The sequence below is a fragment of the Phlebotomus papatasi genome, chromosome 2 (genome assembly GCF_024763615.1).
Source record: "Phlebotomus papatasi isolate M1 chromosome 2, Ppap_2.1, whole genome shotgun sequence".
NCBI lineage: Eukaryota > Metazoa > Arthropoda > Insecta > Diptera > Psychodidae > Phlebotomus > Phlebotomus papatasi.
The window spans coordinates 84,188,612-84,212,243 of record NC_077223.1 but is presented as its reverse complement, the minus strand read 5'-3'; the positions used below and the strand labels follow the sequence as shown (position 1 = coordinate 84,212,243).

Here is a 23,632-nt window from a genome sequence, read left to right as displayed (position 1 = left end):
TACATTGTAGGTTTTATCTTTCGTTCTTAGTTTAACTTCTACAACTTCGATGGCATTATATTGAAATGAGTTTTGTATGCATGCATTTGCATCAAACTGATTTCTAATTGCAATTCCCACACCGCCCCATCCAAAAACGATCAAGTCGATGTGATGATCGATTTCTACTCAAATTTTGTGCCTCATCGATTTCTACTCAATTTTTGTCGATCTTTTGCAAAAGTCGTATTGATTTGTTGATCTTTGCAAAGACCATTCTGATTTATCGATTGGTTTCTGCAAATATCGTGTCGAACGATATAATTTTGAAAATGATCAAATCGATGTGTTGATCGACTTCTACGCAAATTGTGCCGGTCTGTTGATCTTTTGCAAAATCCGTGTTGATTTGTTGATCTTTGCATATATCATTCTGAGCTATCGATTGATCTCTGCAAATATCGTGGCGAATGTAAACTTTTGCAAATGATTATGCCGATCTATCTGCAAAGTTTGTGCAGATGTGTTGATCTTTTGCAAAACACGTGTCGATTTACCGATATTTGCAAGGATCACACCGATTTATTGATTGATTTTTGCTAATATCATGTCGAACGACGAACTTTTGTAAATCATTATGTCGATCTGTCGATCAATTTCTACGAAGATTGTGTCGATTTGTCGCTCTTTTGCAGAAGTCGTGTCGATTTGTCGCATTTTGCAAAGAACGAGTTTTCCACCGTTTTACTCTGGAGGTTGGTTACCAACGCTAAGACGGCGGTGGCCGCTATCACACAAACATTGAAGTCTTAGTACACCTATATCTCTGTCTAGATTTTTGCTTTCAAGAGCTCTAGCTCAAAAGCAGTATTTGAAATAAATGAAAAAATGAAAAATAAATAATTTCGATTTATCGTTTGATTTCTGTAAAGATCGTGTCGAACGTTAAGATTTTTGCAAATGATCAGGTTGACCTCTCGATAAGTTTATGCAAACATTGTGTGGATTTTTCTTAAAAGCCATCATGATTTATCGATTGTTGCAAAAGATTGTTCCGATCTGTCTATCATTCCCTTCAATTGTCGTGTCGACCTGTTGATTCTTGAAAAATCTGCTGATCTGTTGGGTCGTTTAAAGGAGCTTGACTTACTGATTCAGGTACCACTATTCTAAAGTAGAGCCTCTTACAATATTGATAATTACTCATTTCTTAAGGTGAACAATTTTGGGATTTGTGAACGTCACTGCATTTCTTACAACAAGACTGCATACGACAGACTCGCAATACGTGTCCCAGAAGCAAACAATCTTTTCAAAATTTATTATACATAATTTAGTCATCTGATGGCACAGGAATTGTTTTACGGAGAGCACTAGAATTCTCTACTCATCCAAACCTTTCAGAATATTTTTCGATCCTTTACCAAATGAAGAAAAAAAAAGACACAAAAAGTTTATCTTCAACCTATAAGACTTTATTACAAAAGTGTATAAATATAAATAAAAAAAGGGTTGTAGTGCCTGCAAGCACTGAAGATATAGCTGTGTTCCCGGCAACACAATCGTATATAGAATTCTCTTTCTCTCTCTCTCAATCGGTTCAATTAATATTAAATTCCATTAATGTTACGGTTGCTCTGTATAGAAGCACTTAGAACGCTAACTGCTGTTGCCCGAACAGCATCCGGGTGTCACGAGCTCCACCTCCGTCTTGACGATGGACGGTTGCGTGAGCTTCTTGCTCTCGGCTTTGTCAGTCAGGGAAATCAGCTGGATGGTCTCGAGGTCGAGACTCTGCGACTTGAGCGATGATCGTATCGTCACAGTTTGTACTTTGCCCTCCTGCCCCTCCTGCTGAACGGTAACTTCGGGTTGGAGGGTGATGTTGTTCCGCACTCCCGTTGGCATTTCGTGCATCGACGATGCTGACGATTGCCATGATTGCGGCTCCTCCGTGATGGTGGTCAGGGAGGGTTCTTTCTCCATGGCCGCTGGACCTCTGTGGTGTCCTCTGGACTGACTTAGGCCATCCTTGAAACTTCTGTCCTTCACCGTGACCACTTTGTGGCTCTTCCGGGAGCGCCTACATGGCCGTGGTGATGGTGTGGAAATGCGATCGGGATTGGCCAAGGGGATGATTTCTGATGTCGGACCCACGAGGCTCAGAACAATGGGGAAGAAGAAGAGGCTGTTGATGGCTCCAACAAAGACGGCCGACAACAGGAGCAAGAAAAAGTGACGCACGATGAATTCGATGGGAGATGTGGAGAGCATCACAATGGCCAAAGTTGTTGTTGCAATTCCATGGATTACAGGAGTTACGGCATATTCAAGAGCCATTCGGATGCGACGATCCTTCGCTCCGACAGCTGTGATGAAGGCCTGTGGCACGAGACAAGGAATGATTGAAAAGCAATTCTTTAGCCTTCTTCAGAAAGATAAAAGTAAAAATAAAAAATTAGCCATTAAGAAACGATCATTTTTAATATGGCTGAACTTTTACTATTGTAAATTAAGCTAATTCAAAACTTGCTCCAAATGGAAATTTTTCGCTACTCCAAATGGAAACGTCACTGTTTTCATGATAAATACAGTACTAAATTATTATATTTATATATTTTCTATACCACAGTTTCAATAATTAGTTAATTTTGCTCCAAATAAAGCGAAAATGCAGTCATATTCGCAAATTTTAATTTGTTAATTTCTTAGAAAAATTAACAGTTTACCTTTTCACAATCGAAGTTTTCATCGATCGACCATGTTTTCCAATGAAAAACACAATAAAGTGACTGTTGTTTATTCGTTTTGTTTAACATTTATGTCTTATTTCTGGCTAATTTTAGTTAAATTAAGTATTAATATTTATTGTTAAAGGTCCGTGAAGTTTTCAAATGAAATAATCACCTATTTCGTGAACAAAAAGGGTTTTTCTGAAGTGTCTGCAAATGTTTCAATAGGAAACCCCGGAATATGATTTTTTTGGAGAGATTTTCTTATTGTTTTAGATGATAAAGGAGAAAAGACAAGGAATAAGAACAAATCCTACCCTCAAGAGCAACTCAACAAGGTTTTGGAATCCTTTCGTCGCGGTTTCACTTACACAGTTTCGTCTCCAATTAGAAACTTTTCCCTTGTCTCCATTTGGATTAATTTGTTTCCAATAGCAGCATTTTAAACTCGTGTATTTTTCTTGTATTTAAGAAGTTTTCAAATTATATCTAAAAAATTTTCACTAAACAGTAACATTCTAGAAGAGTCAAGGAGCAAATTTATGTAATTCTCTTCAGAAAAAAAAAAAATGAACTTAAAGTGTTGAATCTTCTGTCAAAGTTAAAGCGTCTGGAAATGATTTTGAATTAGGACATTTGTCCTACATTTTATTATTTGATTTTTTGCATTCTTTCTTATTTATTGACATTACTTCAAATATTTTGCATCATTTGTGAGTTATACTAACGGAAATTGGGCTAAATTAGCCTGGAACATACTTCAATTTTTAGTACAAAACTAAGTATTCTTGTAACGTAACTAGATAAAAGCAACTAGATACTTAATAGTGAGCTGCACTAATTACGCGAATGACGCTATTACAATTAAAAAGAAAATTGGCAAACTTTCTCCTGAACATTTTTTTTAGTACATGACTGCTTAAAGTGCTTCTATATAGGCAACTTTTCTTTGTATCGGTTCCTTTCATGAATGTTTGGTGGTTTTGGAATATGAAGAGGAGTAAAGATAACAGTCGTGACAACAACCAACAGAAAGAAAAGTCGATTTTGCAGAAGCACATGAGAATAGTCATGTACTAAAAAAATGTTCAGAAGATTTCGTTTTTCCATTTTTTACTGGTATAGCACCATTAGTGCAGCTCACTACTGAATATCTAGTTACTTTCATTTAGTTATGCCATAACAAGATTTTGACTTCAAATTGAAGAAGTATTTCTTAAAGGATCTAGATTTTGAACGTATTTAAGGACATGTTCTTTGTTACACATTGACTTTCTTGCTGCTTTTTCAATGTTTAAAAATTTGCAGAACAATAAAATATTCATAAGGTAAAATGACCTCGCTCGACCGGTTCCTCGTCTCGACCGATAGATTTATTTATACAATTTATTTATATTTGCTATAATATTTTGCGTGTGATCTAACATTAATAGGTCAATTATTCCATGAATAATACAAACCAGTAACAAATTCATAGAAATTGACCATGAAACATTCAAAACTTGATCCACCGGTCGAGTCGAGGAATCCGGTCGAGTGAGGATACTTTACCTTATATCGTATTTTTAGTACAGATACAAATAGTTTTCTGCTTAAAATTTGCTGTACATTCTAATTTAATCGTTTAACGTTGTGCCAGGTTCAAAGCTAATAAACAAATACTTTATACGGTTGATGGATAGTTTGCAAGTTTAGGATTTATTTAATCGAATTTAAGGTTCGTTTAGGCTTTTGCAATACTGGAGCTTGAGTTATAGATCATTAGCCGAACTATTTTTTTTAGTACAGACATGTGCTAAATTTTATCCTTCATAATAAATTTGTTTTTTAGGAATTAAAATAATCTTCATTTATTTATGCGTGGTTTTAGCACAAAAATGTACTAAATCACTTTTTATATGACATTACTTTTCCCTGTATAGTGAAAATGGTAAAAAATCAAAAGTTTGACTAGAATAATTGTAGTATAATTATTTCTTTGTGCTTTTATGGGACTTCAAAGTGCACCATAGTCACAGTACTAAGTTACAGACTTTCTCTTACATGTTCTAAATTTGAAGTCTGTACTAAAAAATACCTGTCCATTTTTTATTGTATTAGTTGGATTAATAATGCAAAATAATTGAACTAATAATAAAAAAGAACAAGGAATGAAACAACTAAGAGAAGGCTTTCAGGCTTTGCATACACTCTGGCTTCGAACACTTATGATTTTTATCATATTTCTTTGATGAATGTCACCCAGATTTTCGGGAAGTGTGATTTAAGATTAGAATGGAATATGAGAAAAATGAAGTGTGTGCAAAGCCTGAATGCCTTCTCCTTATAGTGAGCATAGATTTACTTAATTTCTCTCAAGAAAAAAATTACGTTTTTCCACATAAAATTGTAAAAAAAAAGATATTGGGACATAAATTCCACTGAAGAATAATAATTCTGAGACCGTTTAGTGAGACAGAACGATAAGTCAAATGCGCATGTGAAATTTGGAGAAATCAGTCCGTGAAATTAGAATGGGAAATGAGGAACAAAAAAAAATCGTAAAAGTTTATCTTACCAGAGATATGTGGATCGTAAAACAGACACTGAGGCCAATGCTGAGCACAAGAATGATGGCAGGAATGGCGGAAAGTTTGATGTCCAGCAGTGTCATGAGACCGAGAAGCTGAACCAGAGTCGCCACGACACAGAAGATGATAAGAAAAGCCCCCCAAAGGGACAGAAGTGCAATTGCAACGAGAATGAAGGCCATACCTAAGGCAGCTCCCAGAGCCAAAGTCAAATTCTCGCGCAAGTTCATGTATTGCTCCCAAAATGTAAAAGGGATTCCTGCAAAAATTAAAGATTTCGTTGTTGGAAAACTGCCTGAAATTTACTGAAGACTTTGCTGCAAACTTACCTGAGGGATAATTTGGGAGACCACGAGCTTCAAATTTTTCACAAATCTCCCGGATTTGCGTGATTGTTGCCTTGATTTCTGTGGTATCGTGAAGTCCATGGAGGAAAAAGGGGAGCTGGGTGTATGTTAGGGGAGCGCTTTTAGGGATCTTCAGTTCAAAGTCCCTGGGAGACTGATGATTCCATTCACGAGGTTCTGGTCTCAAATTTCCCTGTAAATCAAAATTTTACGGTGTACTAACGAGTTTCACATGGAGAAGTGCTTTTCACATTCAATATTTGGCGATGCTGACCAGTTAAAAAGCTACAGCCCTCTATTTTCTAAATGATTCGGCATAAGTAACTGAAAACTCTTTGAGAGGTCTACGACTAGTCGAACTCAAACTGGAGTTCAAACGTATCGAGATATGGACATTCGGTCTTCGATGACCCCTCCAGTTGAGAAGTTTTTTCTCCCTTTCGTTCCAAAACCAAAAGTTTTCTATAGTTGTGGTGAATATTTCGTCAATAAACACCCGATTTATGTAAATTTGCAATTTTGTGAAAGGCCTTGAAATTTTTAATTTTGAAAATTTTTGGAATTGATTCTCTTTTTTAATCTTTTTTTTGATTTATTAAAAACCTTTTTATTTGTCTGAAAGCTTGAAACAGGGCTAGAGTTCAACCGATAAGAGATATCGATTTCCGGTTTTCGATGACTCTCCCCCGAATAAGTTGATATTATCTAGGATAGTCTTTTGTCCTCTCTTCTCACAGTTAATACCCTCTTTAGTTTATTGGTTTATTTCGGAATCGAATCCTAGAGTATTTTCTTTTCGGATATTTCAGATATTACTCCCTTTATCGTAATAATACCGGCAGGAACCTAAAACCATTGCGAAGAAATAATTTATGGGGAGGTTTATCTTGTGAATTCGAGCATTTCACAAAACACTTCTCTTAAAAACAAAATAAACACGTATAGTAAGATAAAAATATTACTTTTGCTTTTTCTCAAACTCGAATAGTTATATTATGTTACTGTAGTGCAGAGGTGTGCAAAAACCGTTGAAACCGAATTAACGTCAAAATAAGTTTGTTATAGTAGCGTTTTGTCCATTGACGAAGATGTTTTATTTGACGTTTATTCGGTTTCAACGGTTCTTGCACGCCTCTGCTGTAGTGACTATATTACGGAAATAAAAGTAAAAATATTATTTTAAGTGGATTGGTCAAGGCTGCGACTTTTTGGTCAGTAAAAAATAAAATATGGTCAGTAAAAAATCAAATGTCGTCTGTTAAAAATAAAATATGGTCAGTGACATATTAAATATGGTCAGTAAAAAACTTTTAAAAAAATCGGTAAAAAATTTAATTTGGTCAGTAAAAAGTCAAATTTGGTTAGTAAAAAATCAAATAGGTCACTAAAAAATAAAATACGGTCAGTAAAAAGTAAAATATGGTCAGTAAAAATAAAGAATCTGAACAGTAAAAAATCAAATTTTATCGGCGTATATTTTGGTCAGTAAAAACTCAATTTTGGTCAGTAAAAAATCAAATTCGGTCGGAGAAAAGTCAAACTTGGTCGGTAAAAAGTCAAATTTGGTCAGTAAAAAATAAAATTTGGTCAGTGAAAAATCAAAATTGATCAGTAAAAAATGAAATTTGATCGGTAAAATATAAAAAAATTATCAGTTAAAAATAAAGAACCTGGTCAGTAAAAAATCAATTTTCTGTGATTCGGGAAGTTATCTGTACCGCCTGTTGAGGCAAAGGGAAATTTTGTGTGCTTTGGAAAGTTATCAGTAGCACCTGTTTAATTTTTGTACAAAATTTAGGAAAGACGAAATATGAAATGGTAAAATACGAAATGTACTAAAATACGAAGTTTCCGCAATACGAAATGTGCAATACTTTTTATCCGGATTTGCAAAGTTTTAACTTTTATTGATTTTCTTTTAGTTTTTTATTGACTCAATTTAAATTATTATTCACTGATCATATTTAATTTTCCACTGATTAAATGTCACATTTCACTGATTTAAAAAAAGTTTACTGGCCAAATTTGACTTTTCTCCGACCGAATTTGCTTTTTTAATGACCATATTTTTATTTTATACTGACCAAACTTTATTTATTACTGACCAAATTTTATTTTTTACTGACCAAATTTGATTTTTTACTGATCAAATTTTACTTTTCACCAACCAAATTTTATTTTTTACTGACCAAATTTAAGTTTTTCCGTTTTTTTTAAAGTTTTTTTCTGGCCATATTCAATTTTTACTGACCGAATTTGAATTTTTTACTGACCAAAAAGATTTTGCCATTAGTCATGACGATCCAGATAGCGAAGCGCCCGGATTAGCACACTTGACTGTACAAGCACTTTTTCTAGAAACTCACTGGGAACCCTCAGGAAACCCATACACTTTCTCTACGAATAGGGGACCACACATTTTTTCAGGGATCCCGGGGAAACCATTCACTTTTTCTACAAATTCATGGGAATCCTCAGGGTATCCCAGACACTTTCTGAGAATTTTTAGGGAACCCGGGGAGTCCATACTTCTTTCAGGGATCCTTGGGAACCTATGCACTTTTTTTTAGAAAGTCATGGGAACCTAGGAAACCTATACACTTTTTCTGAGAACCCTCGGGGAATCTTTGGAGTCCATACATTTTTCAAGGCTCCCGGGAAGCTGTGCACTTGTTCTAGAGACTCACAGGGAACCCATATATTTTTCAGGGAAGCCGTGTATTTCGGGGAACTGATAAATTTTTCAGGGAACTCTTGGAATCAATGATTTACTTCAGAGGACCGGTAACTCGTACCACTCTGATTTCTTATGAGTTACCCATTACTAGAGCGCTTGCTTTTTGATGCAAGTGTCCCAGTTGAAAAATGTGACCAGTTTTAGTGTGAATTTTTCCCTGTTTTCGTACACATTTCACGACATATCTCCGAAACTACGTAGGTTGCCAATTTGGGATTTTCGGTTGCCCATTCCATATTAAATTGGCTTTTATTTTGTATTTATATTTTTTGCTAATTCATTCTACAATGACAAAAAACACCGAATAAACTCCAAAGTTTTTTCGGCTCGCTAGATAGAAACATATGGGAAACATAGGAAATGTCATGCCCCTGGTCCCAGTAGTATTTTTGGTAGACTCTGGTTTGGAGGAGTCAGTACTAAATTGCACAAAAAATTGAGATCTATAACAAAAATTTACCTGAGATGCTCCATAGGCCAGAATATCATTGGATGCCCACGCTGAAAGATAATTGTAGAAAGCTTTGGGATTGATAATGCCTTCATGATCCACTAAACGATTCTGCGTAGCTAGGCTCTTATCGATGGGATTGTCCACATGTCCAGTCTGCACCAATAGCTTATAGGCCAAAATAGCGTCATCTGAAGCATTGGCAAACCATCTCTCTTGCGTAATTCTGCCCTGAGCGAAATCTCTGTCGAAAGCTTTCTGTAAGTCCAACAACCAATCTCGGAAGAGTCCCAACCAGAAATCCGGCAGACCTCCGTTGTCATTCTTCCGGACATGTGAAACCCTAACGAAAGCTTCGTGGTATTCATGAAGAAGCTTCTGATTCATTGGATACTCAAAGTCACCCTGAGTTACGGCAAACATCGAGTAGAAGCCAAAGAGTTTCTCTTGTGCATGGAGGAATTTGTGCTCTTCGGAGTTTTTGGGAACCAAATCTGTCAGTTCAAGTCCATCCTGGAGCTTGAGGGTTCCATAGAGACCAAAAGCCAGGGCAATGGCAAACAATGTCATTCCAGCACTTTTCACAATTCTCTTCATGATGAATGGAACATAGCACTTCTCTACGAATTCCACGAGGGAGAATCTCAGGAAGTTCCCAAAAGAGCATTCTGTCAGGATGTCCGAATGGAAAGCTGCGGCTTTATTGTGTTGTTTGATGGTTTTCTCTGGCATCGGTGGCAAGCAACAACACAGTAAATCAATCTTATTGGCACGTCTTCGTCTCTGGTCCAGGGATATCAAAGCAGGAAAGACAATGACCACAGCTGCCAGATTGAAAGTCAGCAGAATAGCTGCCTGAAGGCAAAACAGACGGAGTGCCGGAACGGGAATCAAGACAGCCGCAAGGAAGGATCCTGTTGTACATGCAGCACTCACAAAAACACTCAATCCCACTTTTTTGAGAATTCCAGCCGTTTGTTCTTCATTGGTCTGCTTGGAATACTCATGGGATAGCAAAAACAAATGATCAACTCCCAATCCCAGGGCAAGGAAGGGAACAACTTGAGTTGTAGCGGCATTGAAGGGAATCCCAAGGAGAGCACAGAAACCCAAACCAGCTGCTGTGGAAACACCTACAAGGAGAACCCCAGCAATACCCAAGCCCATTTGACTTCGGACTGGATTCTGGAAGTTTGACAAGACAATTCCAGCATACACCACAATTGTCACAACACCAATGGCCAATCCCATGGGACTGGGATTGGAGTACTTCTCGAGAATCTCATCGAGAGCAGCCGATGAGAAGGCAAAGATGTTGTAGGAAGTCGTCAGTTCGTCCATTTTTACGATTTTGCTCACCTAAAAATTCCCGGAACATGAATTTTTTTTTTCAAGACTCTAATCTCCCAAGGCGTAGGACACTTACCTCTATTGAGAATTTCTTTTGCCATTCTGTGAGGACTGCAGTGGCTTTTTCAGGACTCCAACTCAAATGATGAACCTTGTAGTGATTGTTCCAGTACTCGTACATCTCACGCTCTCCCATCAGTTGAACTACTGACTGTAGTGCTGTAACTTTTTTCAAGTGTCCAGTCTTATTACGAAATGCCCCTCCTGTGATCAGAGTCTCTGGCCAGTGCATGTACTTTGTGGCATAGCCATAGCATCCTCCAGTCAATTCAGCCCCAATATCCAGAGCCTGGGAGAATTTAGTGATTAATTAACGAAGGAGACTTCCTTCAAAGTGAAAGTTCTAATATCGCATTCATTTTCCTTCATTTAAAAAAAAGTGAAAAGTGTCTAGGGTTAAAAGGAAATGGTGTGTTGTACGAGATATTGACAGTGTGTAAGGTTAATTTTTCCGTTTTAATTAAAAAATCGCCGAATAGACAGCAACTAAAACAATTTAAAATAAACTGGTTGTCTTTCGGAATTTAACCACAAATGTTTTAAAATTCTTTAAATTAAAAACTTATCTTCATGGTAAAAATTTTCGGAGACTGAGGAAAATATTGGAATAAATTTTTGTTTGGAACAAATTTAATTGAAACAAAATTGTACCTAGAGGAGATATTTATTTGTCCCAATTTTTCTTCTTCACTGTTTTGATACGAAATATAGTAACAAATTTGTTAGAATTTTCTTTTGGAACCGTTCTGAAAAGCGGAAATCGAAATGGTATGGCTTCGGCATACTTTTTAAATCAGGAAAATTTCATAAAGTCGAAATTCGAATCTCTTTTTTCTCACACGGTTTGCATATTTCTATCTCATTCTTTCGCATCGCACACCAAAATCTATTGAGCTAAATTGAATTTGTATCGATGTTTTAAAAAAAAGAAGAGTGCGGAAGAATGAGACAAACGTACACTGTAAAAAATTTCGGTACATATTTGTTCCAAAAATTAGCTCGTCCACGGACACCATAATTTTTGGCACAATATTGTTCATTTTGCGAGACTCAAAAAGATAATCAATATTAGTAATGAATTTGTTCCAAAAATTAGCTCGTCCACGGACACCAAAAATTTTTTGAATAAATTTGTATCTTATAGGAGAAACAAAAAGATACCTAATATTAGTAACAAATTTGTTCCAAAAAAAAAAATAGCTCGTCTAGTATAAATTTGTATGCAATAGTGGCAATTTTCGTGCCACATGGTTTCGTTTTTTTTAATTCGAGATTCCCTTCCCTTCCTGCTAGCAGCATTAGCATATGATTTCGTCATACATGCGTCTTTATAAAACACTCTTAAGTTGATTCTAATTTGATGTTCCTTATGAACTTTCGCCACCGAAATCCATCTCGACTGAAGTATAGGCCTTAACTGTAACGTCATTATCACACTTGCACATTAAAATTTTAATGTGATTCACATTAATTGTCGCTTGTGAGCATCCAAATATGTCATTTGTGTCTTTGAGTCACTTAATATTTGGGATTTTTCTATTTATTGATAAAGAAGTGGACTTGGCCCGCAAAAATAAGTTTAAATTTACATAAAGCATAAATATTTTTCACATTAAAAAATTAAAGAGAAAATCGCATTAATTTTTCGCATTAATGCTATAAATCAATTTATGTCAAATTTTGCGGACCAAGTCTACCTTTTTATCAACAAATAGATCAAATTTTGAATATAAAATGATTCAAACACACAAATTACACATTTGGACTCTCATTAGCGACAATTAATGTGAATCACATTAAAATTTTAATGTGCAGGTGTGATAACACAGTAAGACGAAATCTTTTACACGAATTTGTTCCCGACAATGGGAACAAAAAGATTCTCCATATAAACAACAATTTGGTTCCAAAAATTACCTCGTCCACGGACAGCGAAAATTTTTGAACAAATATTTTACAGATGTATGAATAATATTGTAATAAAGAAAATGTACCAATTTGTTCCTGACAATGGGAATAAAACAGCCGAGTGCAACAAATTCTATTCCAACTTTCAGGAACAAATTTGTATAAAATGAAATCTACTCAAATTTGTAGATATTCCACTGTATCAAAACGGTTCCAAAAGAAAACTCTAACAAAATTGTAACTGTATTTTGTAACGAAACTGTAAAGAAAACATTTTGGAACAAACAAATATCTACTCTAGGTACAAATTGATTCTAAAAAATATTGTTCCAAGAAAAACTTATTCCAATATTTTGGTCAGTCAGTGTCTAAAAGTTTTTACCGTGATGTAAACCGTGTGAGAAAGAAAGAGATTCAATTTTCGACTTCATGAAATTTTCCTGATCTAAAAGGTGTGTCGGGGCGGTCGGGGCCATTACATATTAACGTTTTGTTTCTTTTATTCACATTGCCACATTTTTTTATTTCTTTTTTTTCCTTTTTAACCTTTTCCTTTTTGTTACTCACATTGATGAGTCGTATGGTGCTCCCTTACACGACTGCTTGAATTCCCCTATTCATTTATAAAATATTCGATGTTCTATGAACTTTGCAACCAGAAAACAATCTCGCCCGAAGTATAAGCTTAACTTTTACAGAATTTATCCCAGGATTTCCCCTGAACTCGCTACGGAACTTTCATGTATCTCTGGAAGGAATTGTATTCTCTAATTACCTGGGAAATCCTCGAGAATGGTCTGTAAAATTCAGAGACTTTTCCTCGGAAAATTTGGAGGAATGCTCTAGGAATAGCTAGGGAATTTTCCAGGGAAATACTGCTCATTCTGCTGCAGCAACAATTACATAATTTTAAAAGAACTTCGCAACAAGATCTCTGGTCTAGTTCTTTTCTACCGGGTTAGAAACGATTCAAAAATTAACTTAAAATTACTTCAAAAGTAAAACGATCGGTCTATAAAGTTAATGTTTCCCCATTAACATCTATATGAATTAAGTGAAGGTAATAAATTAAGTATATAATAAGGTAAAGTGCCTTCGAGTCGACCGGTTCCTCGACTCGACCGGTGGGTCAATATTTGAATGTTTGATGGTGAATTTCTATAAAATTTTCACTGATTCGTATTTATTTATGAAATAAGTGACCTATTAATGTTCAATCATACGCCAAATATTAATGCAAGTATAAATAAATTGAATAAACTCTACCGGTCGAATTGGGGAACCGGTCGACTTGAGGTCACTTTACCTTAGGTATTTCAAGATCTAATTTTTGGTTCAGGAAAATTAGTATTTTCGGACAAACAAATTTTTAAGTTCGGACTTTGATATAATCTAATAAGAATTTAGTAATTAATCAGTATTTATTATTATTTAATTAGTATTTTACCCATTTTACCAAGTTAACAGAGAATTATACGAGGTCTTAATTGGAATTCCGGAATTCGGCGTTATTCGGAATTCCAAATTTTACCCTACTCACTTTCGGATCTTTATTGATTTAAGCTGAAAAACACTTTCTTTCACATCTGCTATTAAATTCTATTATTCGGTAAGTTTAGATAAAATCATGGACATTCTAAAAAAAGCTTAATTTGCTATCTCATACCGTTTAGTCTTTGAATCAAATTTTTGTGATTGTTCATCAAAATTGAAATGAAAACTCACCTGAGTTGAATTCTTGTTGCGAGCTGTTTCTGGGCATTGTGGATCCCGTAAATCTAGGCAAGGCTTCTCCGTATAACCCGTAGTTATTCCTGCTCCCTTCAGATACTTCTCAATCGTCTTGGAGGGAAAATGATAGTTGAGTGCTTCCATATTCTTGAGCAAATGCTGAGGATTCAGAGAACTCCATTGGAGTTTTTTAGCCAAACCCCTGAAAAACACAATTTTCTTATCACTGTTATCTCTTCTGATCGCACGTTCAAGTCTCTCTTAACGGGGGGTTCTCTTTCAAGATTGAGGGAACGCATTTTAAAGAAGGAAAGGTTACTTACGGTATGTGAACAGGAAATTCCGGACCAAGAAGCTTGCTACCCTCCCAGAAGCAATCCAGTGGCGTAATTATGGCACACGGGATGATATTGTCGAAGATCTGCTCGATGAGGTGAACGTCAAAGTTGGGGGCGTTCATTGAGTAGCACATATCCTTGAGGCCCCAAGTCGTGTCGAACATGTGCACTGTTACTGCAGTAGCCCTCCGAAGTACCTCCAAATGTACCATTAATGCGTGCGTATGCAGAATCGATACATTGGGCTCTTTGGAGACCTGAATCACCAGCTGATGTGTCGCCGAGCCCGTCTCTCCCAGTGATTTCATTGTGTACTTTAGTTCTTCCTCCAATCGTCCTCCATCTGTGTTTTTTTTTTTAATTTCAAGAAGATAATCGGTATAATGATGCTCGAGTATTTTTTTTTAAATACTTTTTCCGAATATCGTTAAATGAATAATATATTAATAAGATTTCGCTCAATGAAAATTTTATAAATGCGTTTTTATGAGAGCTTTAAGTTTAAATTACTAGTTTAACCTTAATTACTGTAATTTTTCCCAAAACACAATGATTAAAATCAACAGTTTTGCTGCTTAATTCCAAGTTTGAGAAGGCTATTTTATGAAAATATTCATTAAATTTCATTACAGACTGTCCCACTTTCAGTGCAACCCAAGGAGTGAATGGTTCTGTTAAATAACTTAAAAGATTTAATTTCTTTTGTATGGCAACAAGAAAACATACAAGACAATCTCAAATTTAATTTGTTTAATTTTCATAAAAAATATTAATGAAAATCTGAACATAAAACGACCAGTTGCCGTAATTAAGCATTTAAAACTAATAAGTTATTTGCAGCGAGCTTGTTACCTTTTAAATTTCTCTCGAGGGTATGCTTGTAAAAGAAAGTCGTCTTGTAAAATTTATATTTCATAAAATAGCAAATAAAATTGGTTATAGGTACATAATTGTACGATCTTACTTGTCATACAAACAGAAAAGTAAATAAAGAAATTATAAAAGTTAAAGAAGTTGTTAATACAAGACATTTTAGTTCAAAGTCGGAAGATTTTTCGATTTTAAATTGTCTGATGTTAATTAGAAAAATATTTTGTCGTTCCCATTTGCCAAGAGCATGTAATAGTACAGGTACTTTCCTGTTATTATTTAGGACACTGGATAATAAGACTGGGGGCAGTATTAAATGATTTGCAAAGCTTCTGACTTGTAATAAAATAAGTTTAAAATTGACTAGTTTATTTTGCAATTGACAAAAGTTTAGGTAGGGAAAAGCGCGCTACCTTTGGACGACTCAAGCTTCGGACAACGCAATTTTTTTCTATGTTCTTCATGGATTTAATCCATGGATCTTTCTAGGAAATTTGAGGCATCGGACTAGATATTAAAATACAATATTTTAATGGGTCAAATTCATTTAAAACACATTGGAAAAAGTGAATTGTTCGAAGCTTTAGTCGTCCGAAAATAGCGCGCTTTCTCCTATATTAGAAGTTGCTAAATTTAAAAAAAAGCGTGAATATTTTTTTTAAATTTTAATATCGGATTAGGTTTTAGAATTTACAACATTTACAAAATGATAAGAAAAAAAGAACAGATAAGTGTCCCTTGCTTTGCGGAATATTCGAAATCGTAACTTAGGTGCTATTCCTCATAAGAAATTTTACATCATTTACCGTTGATCAATTCTTAACCGATTTGAACAGATTCATAAGTCGCACAAGATACTCCAAATTAATTAGGTAACAGAATTAAATTTCAGACAAAAATGACTTATCAGTTCATAACCGATTGGAACCGGTTCAAACTTGTCAGAAATTCCAAGGCATTTCTAAAGAGCCAAAAACATGATATCATTAAGTTGAAAAATACGCTATCTAGAGCCCTATTAACTTATGACCTTCAAAAACCGTTAAAAAAAACACTCATAATAAAAATTAATTCTCCATGGAAAACATGGGTTGTTGATTCAATTGTTCGCATAATGCCGTTTCTCAGACACGAAATGGGTCAAAACGAGTTGAAGTACACACGGCAATTGGTTAAGATCAGTTGCAAAGGCAATCAGAACCAGTGCCCTCATAGCTTAGTGGTTATAGAGCATTCGTCTAGATAGCGAAAGGCCCTCATTTCAAGTTTGGGTGGATGCAAGATTTTTTTATTGTCTCTACTTGGATAAAATTTGGGGAGTTGGGTATCACTCGTTTTAATTGTCGTCTCTCTTGAGCTTGTCAATATTCTTGAGCTCACGTACCAAGCGAGCAGAAATCTTTTCAAAAACACTCACAACGTTATTATAGGAAAGATTCAGCGGTATTTTCGTATAAGGACGAAATATATTCCTGGATGATCTATAAAACATCCAAAAATGAAAAAAAAAAATCTCACGGCGCCTTTTCCAGCAATTCGAAAAAGCATGGTTTTGGACGGGAAGGGGAGAGGTGGGAGGAAAAGGAAAGGTATTTTAATGGTTCCAGGGTTGACTAATGGGAGGTCCCCAAAAGATCCCAAGTCTCTATCTCTAACCATTTGGGCTTTAGAACGGTAACGGCCAGACGATTAGACGCACAGACGAGTGAAAGGTGGAAATTTCTGAGGGTAAAAAAATCGAGGGATCTTACTGATCTCTTCGTGGAGTTCAAGCAGTAAAATGTTTAGAATAGATCCTTATTTTGTTATTCGATTGTAATAAAGCTAAATCGTTTGTCGGCGAGTAGACTTACACAATTAACTATAAAATGAGAAAATGTGTAATTTAAAACATATGAAAAATCACAGGAAAGACATTAGTGATGGAAATTTTGTATAGATTTATAAGGTCTTTTTTTCAAAATTGTGGAAGTGCTGAAGAAGTCTTTTATAGAAGAGATGGATGTACACATAGGGTAAGTGTGCCAAATTTCGGCATACTTGCATGCAAGCGCCAAGGTCTCAAGTTTTAATTGCAATATTATTAATACAAATTGAATATTTTTATTACTTCTTCTTAAGGAGTGTTGCTTGGAACCTTGTAGATAGTTTATCGTCTTTATTTACTCTAATATCATTCTTAATACATTTTAAAATAAATAAAAATGTTGACATAGCTTTAGTGCCTTATTTCGGCCACCTTCATTCTCATAGTTCTTTGCCCTTCGGAAATTCTTCCAATATCTTTTTCACGTCATCTTGTTTGTCAAAACTACATTTTTTGCTATTCTTTTGCATTGTATAATCTCTAGAGTATGTAAAAACCAAAAATTCATGAAAATTCGAGGAACAAAAAATGTGGCCGGAATTGCAAGCTGGCCGGAATTTGGCACACTTACCCTATTTACCCTTAATATCTCCCCCTTGTCACAAATTTAAACAGATGAAAAAGAAATATACAAACGACCTAGACAAGTTAAGGAGGTCTAGTGCAAATTTAAATGCATTCGAACACGACAATATATTCAAGTTTGGGGCCTATTTGACTTCATTTATGATAATTGATCTGTAACTCTAAACTAAAGCATAATTGACTGAGTGAAAGTCGCCGTAAACGGCTAGTTCCATGTTTTGAAGTCACAAATCTAATTTATTGCATTAGGATAGATTAACCACTTTCTGCCACTTTTAAAAGGCTGTGTAATTTTATTCAACTTAAAAAAAATAGATTGACCTGCTGCGCAATTTTGAAATCGGGAGAATTATCTGAATTCAAAATTCCCAACTCTTTCTTTCTAAACCGCATTGTATTTGCCTATCCCAGTCTTTCGTACTCTTCTTCTTCTAGTGAATATCACAATAAATTCAATTTGAATTTGAGTTCACTGAGAAAAAAGAGGATGCGATTAACTTTTTTTCCTCGTCCCTCAAAAAGGTGTAAAATTAACATTAAAAAATGTTGATATATTTTCACATCTAAAAAGTGTTAAAATTGTGAGGAAAAAAAGTTAATCACACCCTCTTTTTTTTCTCAGTGAAGGATAGAGAATTATTATAATCAACAATCTGCACAAAATCAAGATATGTTGAATTTTGCTATATTTGAAAATTCAATTCAATATTGTTTTATAAAACTTTATTGGGAGCCTTTGCCTAAATTGATTATGAGTCATCCTTTAATTCAGTGTGCTCATTGTGAATATTGCCCTCTGTTTTTCCTCTGTTCTTGTTTTTCTCTGTTCCTCTGAGTCGTTTGCTCAATATTCTTTCTACGGAAAACTATAATAATGTTACTAATCTAACTCTGTCCCTGGCTAATTCTGTCCCGGTTTCCACTATTGCACTTTTAATTTTAGCTTTTCATTTTTGATGCTGAGTTGGCTGAATGGAATTTAAATTAAACTTGGCTATATGATTATCTTTATAGGAAAATTACAAAAGATAAATAGGGGAGAATGCGGTAGTTTCACCCATGCATTACATTTGAAAATAAACATTTTTAAGGTGAAAAGTAATTAAGTATTTAGCAATTATCATGAATATTTTCAGATAGTTTTCAGTTAATAGTTTTCACGCAAATTTCAGTTGCATTAAACTGTCCCACCCTCCTCTAATGAGAGGATTTGTGTATTTAGAGAACGATATGCGATTTGTCTTAGTATAATTTCATTACCAAATGAACATATTGTTCGTATAAATTTTTTTAAGGACGAAAAAATATAAATTTTTAAAATTCAGTAAATGCGGGGAGAAGGAACGCTGAATAGGGTGGAGTAAGTACTTTTGGCCAGTTTAAGGTTTCATGTGCTTGTAATTTTTATAATCTTTATTTAAATAAAATGAAATTTTGTACAGAGATACCTTAAAGCCGTTTCTTCCTAATAATCCAAGAAAATTCCCAATTTTTTTTGGATATTTTAGTGAAAAATTCATTTTATTCAACTATGCATGTTTCAGTACTTTTGGCCACTTTGTAAGCACTTTTGGCTACTTGTTTCCAATAGAATTTTAATAAAATAACAGAAGAAATAACTTTCGAAAACTTTCACAAATACACAGCACAAGACCTATTCTTATTTTAACACCAATTTTATGAGATTTCTATTTGATGTAAAAATTTTGATGTAAAAATTAGTCAAAAGTCACGATTGTTTTTACTGAAATCCGCGAGGTGCGCCACATGTAAAATGTATGGGAAAATGAATGGCCAGAAGTAGTTACACAGCCGAAAAAGTAAGCTCTTTTAGCCACATCCGATTTTCATTTAATTTGTTAGAAAATCTTATTAAGGATGATGTCACAATGAAATTTAGTTAATTAAGAAATGGACTTTCATTGATTAACATCAAATACTTTCCTCAAAAATTTGAAATAATTCAAAACAATTTCTCTTAACATTAACAAGTTTCTTAAGAATCCCATGTTTTTTTAGTGATTGTTTACCTTGACGAGAATTTCTTTCAATAACTTAGAAATAATCAAGTCGATACAAAACCAAATATGGTTTTCTGATTCGTTAGATTAGAGGTCACGAAATAAGACCCATTTTCCTGTTCTAAATAAACTCATAATTGCCTTACAATGTGATTTTACTTTAGGTGGCCAAAAGTGCTTACATGGCCAAAAGGGCTGACTCTACCCTACGATTCCCGCCCTGTTGGCCGAAATCCCTTGCTATACTAGTGAAATTATTGATTTTGTATTTATAGAACGTTGTAATTACAGCTATTTTTAAATCTAATATTTTAGTAAAAAGTAGCGGAAAAGGGTGAATCGACCCTAAAACTCTAAAATTTATAGTTCTTTTTTTATTATGAAAATAAGAAATGAAAGGAACTAGTGGGTCTAATATATAATATTCGGATTTGCAATGCCTTAAAATACGGTAAAATAAAATTTTAATAAATTTGAAATTAGGTAGGAGAAGGCTTTCAGGCTTCGCACAGTCTGAATTCGAACACTTTATATTTTTCCCATATTCCTTTAATTAATATTTCCTAAGGAAATTAGTTCAGATTCATTGAAGGATCATGGGAAAAATATAAAGTGTTCAAAGCCAGAGTATGTGCAAAGCCTGAAAGCCTTCCTTTAATTAAGCAAAAATATTTAAAGAAAACGATTAAATAATTTTTTTTTTAAATAATTTGTTGTTTTGGCATTACCTTTAAAAATAGAATAGAGCAATTTTTGGTGACACGAAACAACTTGTTGGATTAATTCATTAGCTACCGCAGCTACCGGTCTTGATTTTTTTTAACCATGTTGCTTCTTGAATTAATTCATTGAATAACATTTAATTTTGAAGTTGAGAAAAAAAAATCTTTTGAATTGAGAAAAAAAAAAGAAATACTTGGAAGAGTTAGAAAGTTAATGGGATTTTCTTACCTTGAATCCACAATTGCTGCACTTTGGAATGAATCGTTGCACTCTTGAGCCCCACGCAGAAGGAGCTGAGCACGAGGATGGCCACGAAGATGACCTTCCCGGCGTGCTTCTGGAGATAGCATCCCAGTGAATAGAGGTGCACCTGGAGTACAGATCTAATGTACACAGCCAGACGACGTCCTCTTGCTTTACCCTGCATCACACAACCAACCCAGAACAAAAGTCCCGAAAACGAAGAGGAAGATAGAAGAAAAAAAAAATAATGCCCGGGTGAGTGTTGGTGGCCTCGGGGGCCGCCTTCGTGGGTGGCCCTGTTTGTTGGCAATGTGTCTTACGCTCTCGATCTGCTGAAATGCCGTGGCTGCATCCACCCAGCTCGTCCTCACGTAGAGATCTGAGAAGAGCTTCTCGTCGATGTGATCCCCATGGGAGTCCGGAACACGAGGAAGTTCATGCATCTCTTCTCCCTCTGTGCGTGTGTCTCCTCTCCCAGGCTAATATGTCTCTATTTGATAATCTCACTCGCTCTCTCTCTCTCTCTCTCTCTCTCTTTCTCCCACCTCTTTTTTCTCAGTCGTCTAACACCATTATTACAATATAACACATGGGTGGAATACCTGGAAGAATAGGAAGGAGGGAGAGAAAAAAAGAGAGATGCGATGATGAAAAGAAGGGAATTTTGTTGTTATTTTTTCCCTCTCACACACACATTCTCACATCTACAAACTCTGGAGCGGATGCTTTACATTTGCCCTCTCGCTCTTTCCTCTTTCCCTCCTCTTCGCTCCATCTCAATATCCCCCACACATCACTCTCTTTTATTATAATTATTCAATTAATTTACTAATTCCCTCCCCCCCCCCCTCCACGCTCTTCCCCGAAAAATTTCTCCTCTTTGCCCCAGCATCCCAAGAAAAAAACCATCCCCATGGGAAAAAAAATTCAAAATTTCAAAATTTTTCTTACCTGATCCTAACGACTTCTTATCCTTGTCCACCCTCTGCTCTCCCGCAATTTATTTATTTTTTTTGAAGATCTTTCCCCCCAAAAAAAAAACACTAAAAATTCACTTGAAATTTCCACTATAAGCACTCCCACGTGTGGTTATCTAATTTTTTTTTCTTTCATTCGGCATAAGCATAAGAAATGAGATGAATGCAATACATATGTGAGCTCGGTATATAGCTACAGAGCTGATGTATATAGGTATAGGAAAAGACCACCCAGCGTGTTTTTCTCTCAGCTCAACCTAAGGTTTACTATACATTTTCTACCCAACACGTCTCACCACACAAGCACTTGAATTTTTCTCAACACTGTCCCCAATGCTCATGCAAAATGGACATAGAGTTCATTATAAAACACAATTATTTCACCGATACGGTTCACAATTTTTGGCCTGAAATTTTGAAGAAAACAACACGGAGCAAACACTCGCAACTTCTCTCAAACTTCTCTATCGAAGAACTGAAGATACAGTGTTGCCACATTCACTAACCGGGCCCTATAGCCAATGCCATTGGACCATTCCATTGGAATGCCACGGGATAATTCTTACAAGAAGTTCAGGGTGTTTGTAAACAAAAATTCTGAAGAGTGTTTTATACTCATTTTCGTTTTATCATTGAGACTTGGTATTTTATTTTATTATTTTTTTTGCATAAATGGAGGGTTTTGAAATACAGTGCCCGCTCTCTAATCCGGATCGGCGTAATCCGGACGAGTTATCGACGATTACATTTAAAATAATTTTGAGTTCATGTATGCATGTGTCTTCACGGTCTTCACCAATGTAAATGAATTATCTTGTGATGTTTTTGTTTAATAAATGAAAGATAATAGCATAGAATTCTCTAATTATGTCTTTTTAGTCTTCTTCAAAACTGTTATTCTAATTCCATAAAAAAATCTTGTATTATATTTTCGAGATGTTGAACAAATTCAAAAAATCCATCCGGATTACGAAGCGGACATCTAGCGCGCTCGAAAGACAAAAGATGGCGATGGTGCTTCTCGGAATGTGACGTCCTTTGTGACTGTGGGATAATTCAAACTACCCCACACTTGTGCGTTTGTCCCTTGTCTTCTGTTTCATGTGGAGTAGGAAACTTGATGTCGGCAACCCCGTTTGCCATTCACGTAGCGGATAGCCCGTTATTGGGCAAGATATTTGCATATTTTATGCCTCGACACGATTAATAGAAATATCTTTTTAAAGATGGATCTCAATTTTTAGTTTTAGTACGGTTTTCCTTAGATATGACAAACGTCACGGGATACCGGAACACAATTAGCCAGCAAAAGAGATTTTTCCTTGCATATAATTTGTGAAAAAGTGTTTGAATCAGACCGATAAATATTTCAATGAATAGGGAGGGAGGTGTTTACTTTGAATAAATAGTACTTTGCTCAATATTCCTTCTAGGGCAAACTAAAACATTAAACTGCCTCATTCGCTGGAAATTTCATCTACAATCTTCCATAAATCTATGTTGTCTATCTGGTTAAAAAATGACTCTGAAAGCTCGGTAGATTATTTTTTCATCCGTTAAAGATGAAGACTTGATATTGTGCGTTTTAAGCTATATTGGATTGTGCTGAATTAATCGGCATGGCAATAGAAAGATTGTATAGGGTAAAATTAGGTTATTTGGAACTATTTGGAATGAAAAAAAGACGAGTTAGAAGTAAAGGCACAGCTTTACTTCGTATTTTTTCTTTTCTTTTGCAGATCTAAAACAGTAAGTGAAACCCTAAAATTTCAAATTGGAGAGTTCCAAATTTCCCCATTTTATCCCGGTCCTATGTCTTTAATCTTTTTTATATATTGATGTAATAATAACCGCTCGAGGTACTCCGTAGTAATATTTTTTTCCTTTTCATTTTGACTTATAACATAGGGAATGACATTATTTGTGATTTCAAAAAATCAATTGAAATGTGATATTGCTAAGGGAAGCCATAAATTAAATATTTTTGACAAAAGTTCGTTTGACTTAAAGGAATTTTTTAATATTTTTTTTTAGTTTATTACTGGTTAAAAAGAGGATTTTTTGCTGATTATTTCGAATTATTTAGTATTAGGTAATTTTTTTTTTATGCTGACATATCGCTAATTTATTGACAATAAAAATG

General features: G+C 35.0%; 1 protein-coding gene across 1 annotated transcript; it reads right to left on the bottom strand.

Annotated features, from left to right (window-relative positions):
* Nucleotides 1–1,432: 1,432 nt before the first annotated feature.
* On the bottom strand, nucleotides 1,433–21,965 carry LOC129804744 (protein patched). Its single transcript, XM_055852310.1, has 10 exons — nucleotides 21,464–21,965; nucleotides 20,833–21,114; nucleotides 20,498–20,690; nucleotides 14,189–14,546; nucleotides 13,860–14,067; nucleotides 10,243–10,515; nucleotides 8,826–10,175; nucleotides 5,611–5,821; nucleotides 5,269–5,540; nucleotides 1,433–2,361 (listed from the first exon to the last, which is right to left on the bottom strand). Exons 2-10 carry the CDS (start codon nucleotides 20,953–20,955, stop codon nucleotides 1,639–1,641), a joined length of 3,711 nt encoding a protein of 1,236 aa, XP_055708285.1. The 5' UTR covers nucleotides 20,956–21,114; nucleotides 21,464–21,965; the 3' UTR covers nucleotides 1,433–1,638.
* Nucleotides 21,966–23,632: the final 1,667 nt, after the last annotated feature.

What these genes read in the sequence shown, in the direction of transcription:
- LOC129804744 (XM_055852310.1), bottom strand. Translation starts at nt 20,955, where the DNA reads ATGCATGAACTTCCTCGTGTTCCGGACTCCCATGGGGATCACATCGAC. An exon ending in GCAGCAATTGTGGATTCAAG is followed by an intron (nt 14,547 to 20,497) that starts GTAAGAAAATCC and finishes AAAAAAACACAG; the next exon opens with ATGGAGGACGATTGGAGGAA. An exon ending in AAAAGAAATTCTCAATAGAG is followed by an intron (nt 10,176 to 10,242) that starts GTAAGTGTCCTA and finishes GGGAATTTTTAG; the next exon opens with GTGAGCAAAATCGTAAAAAT.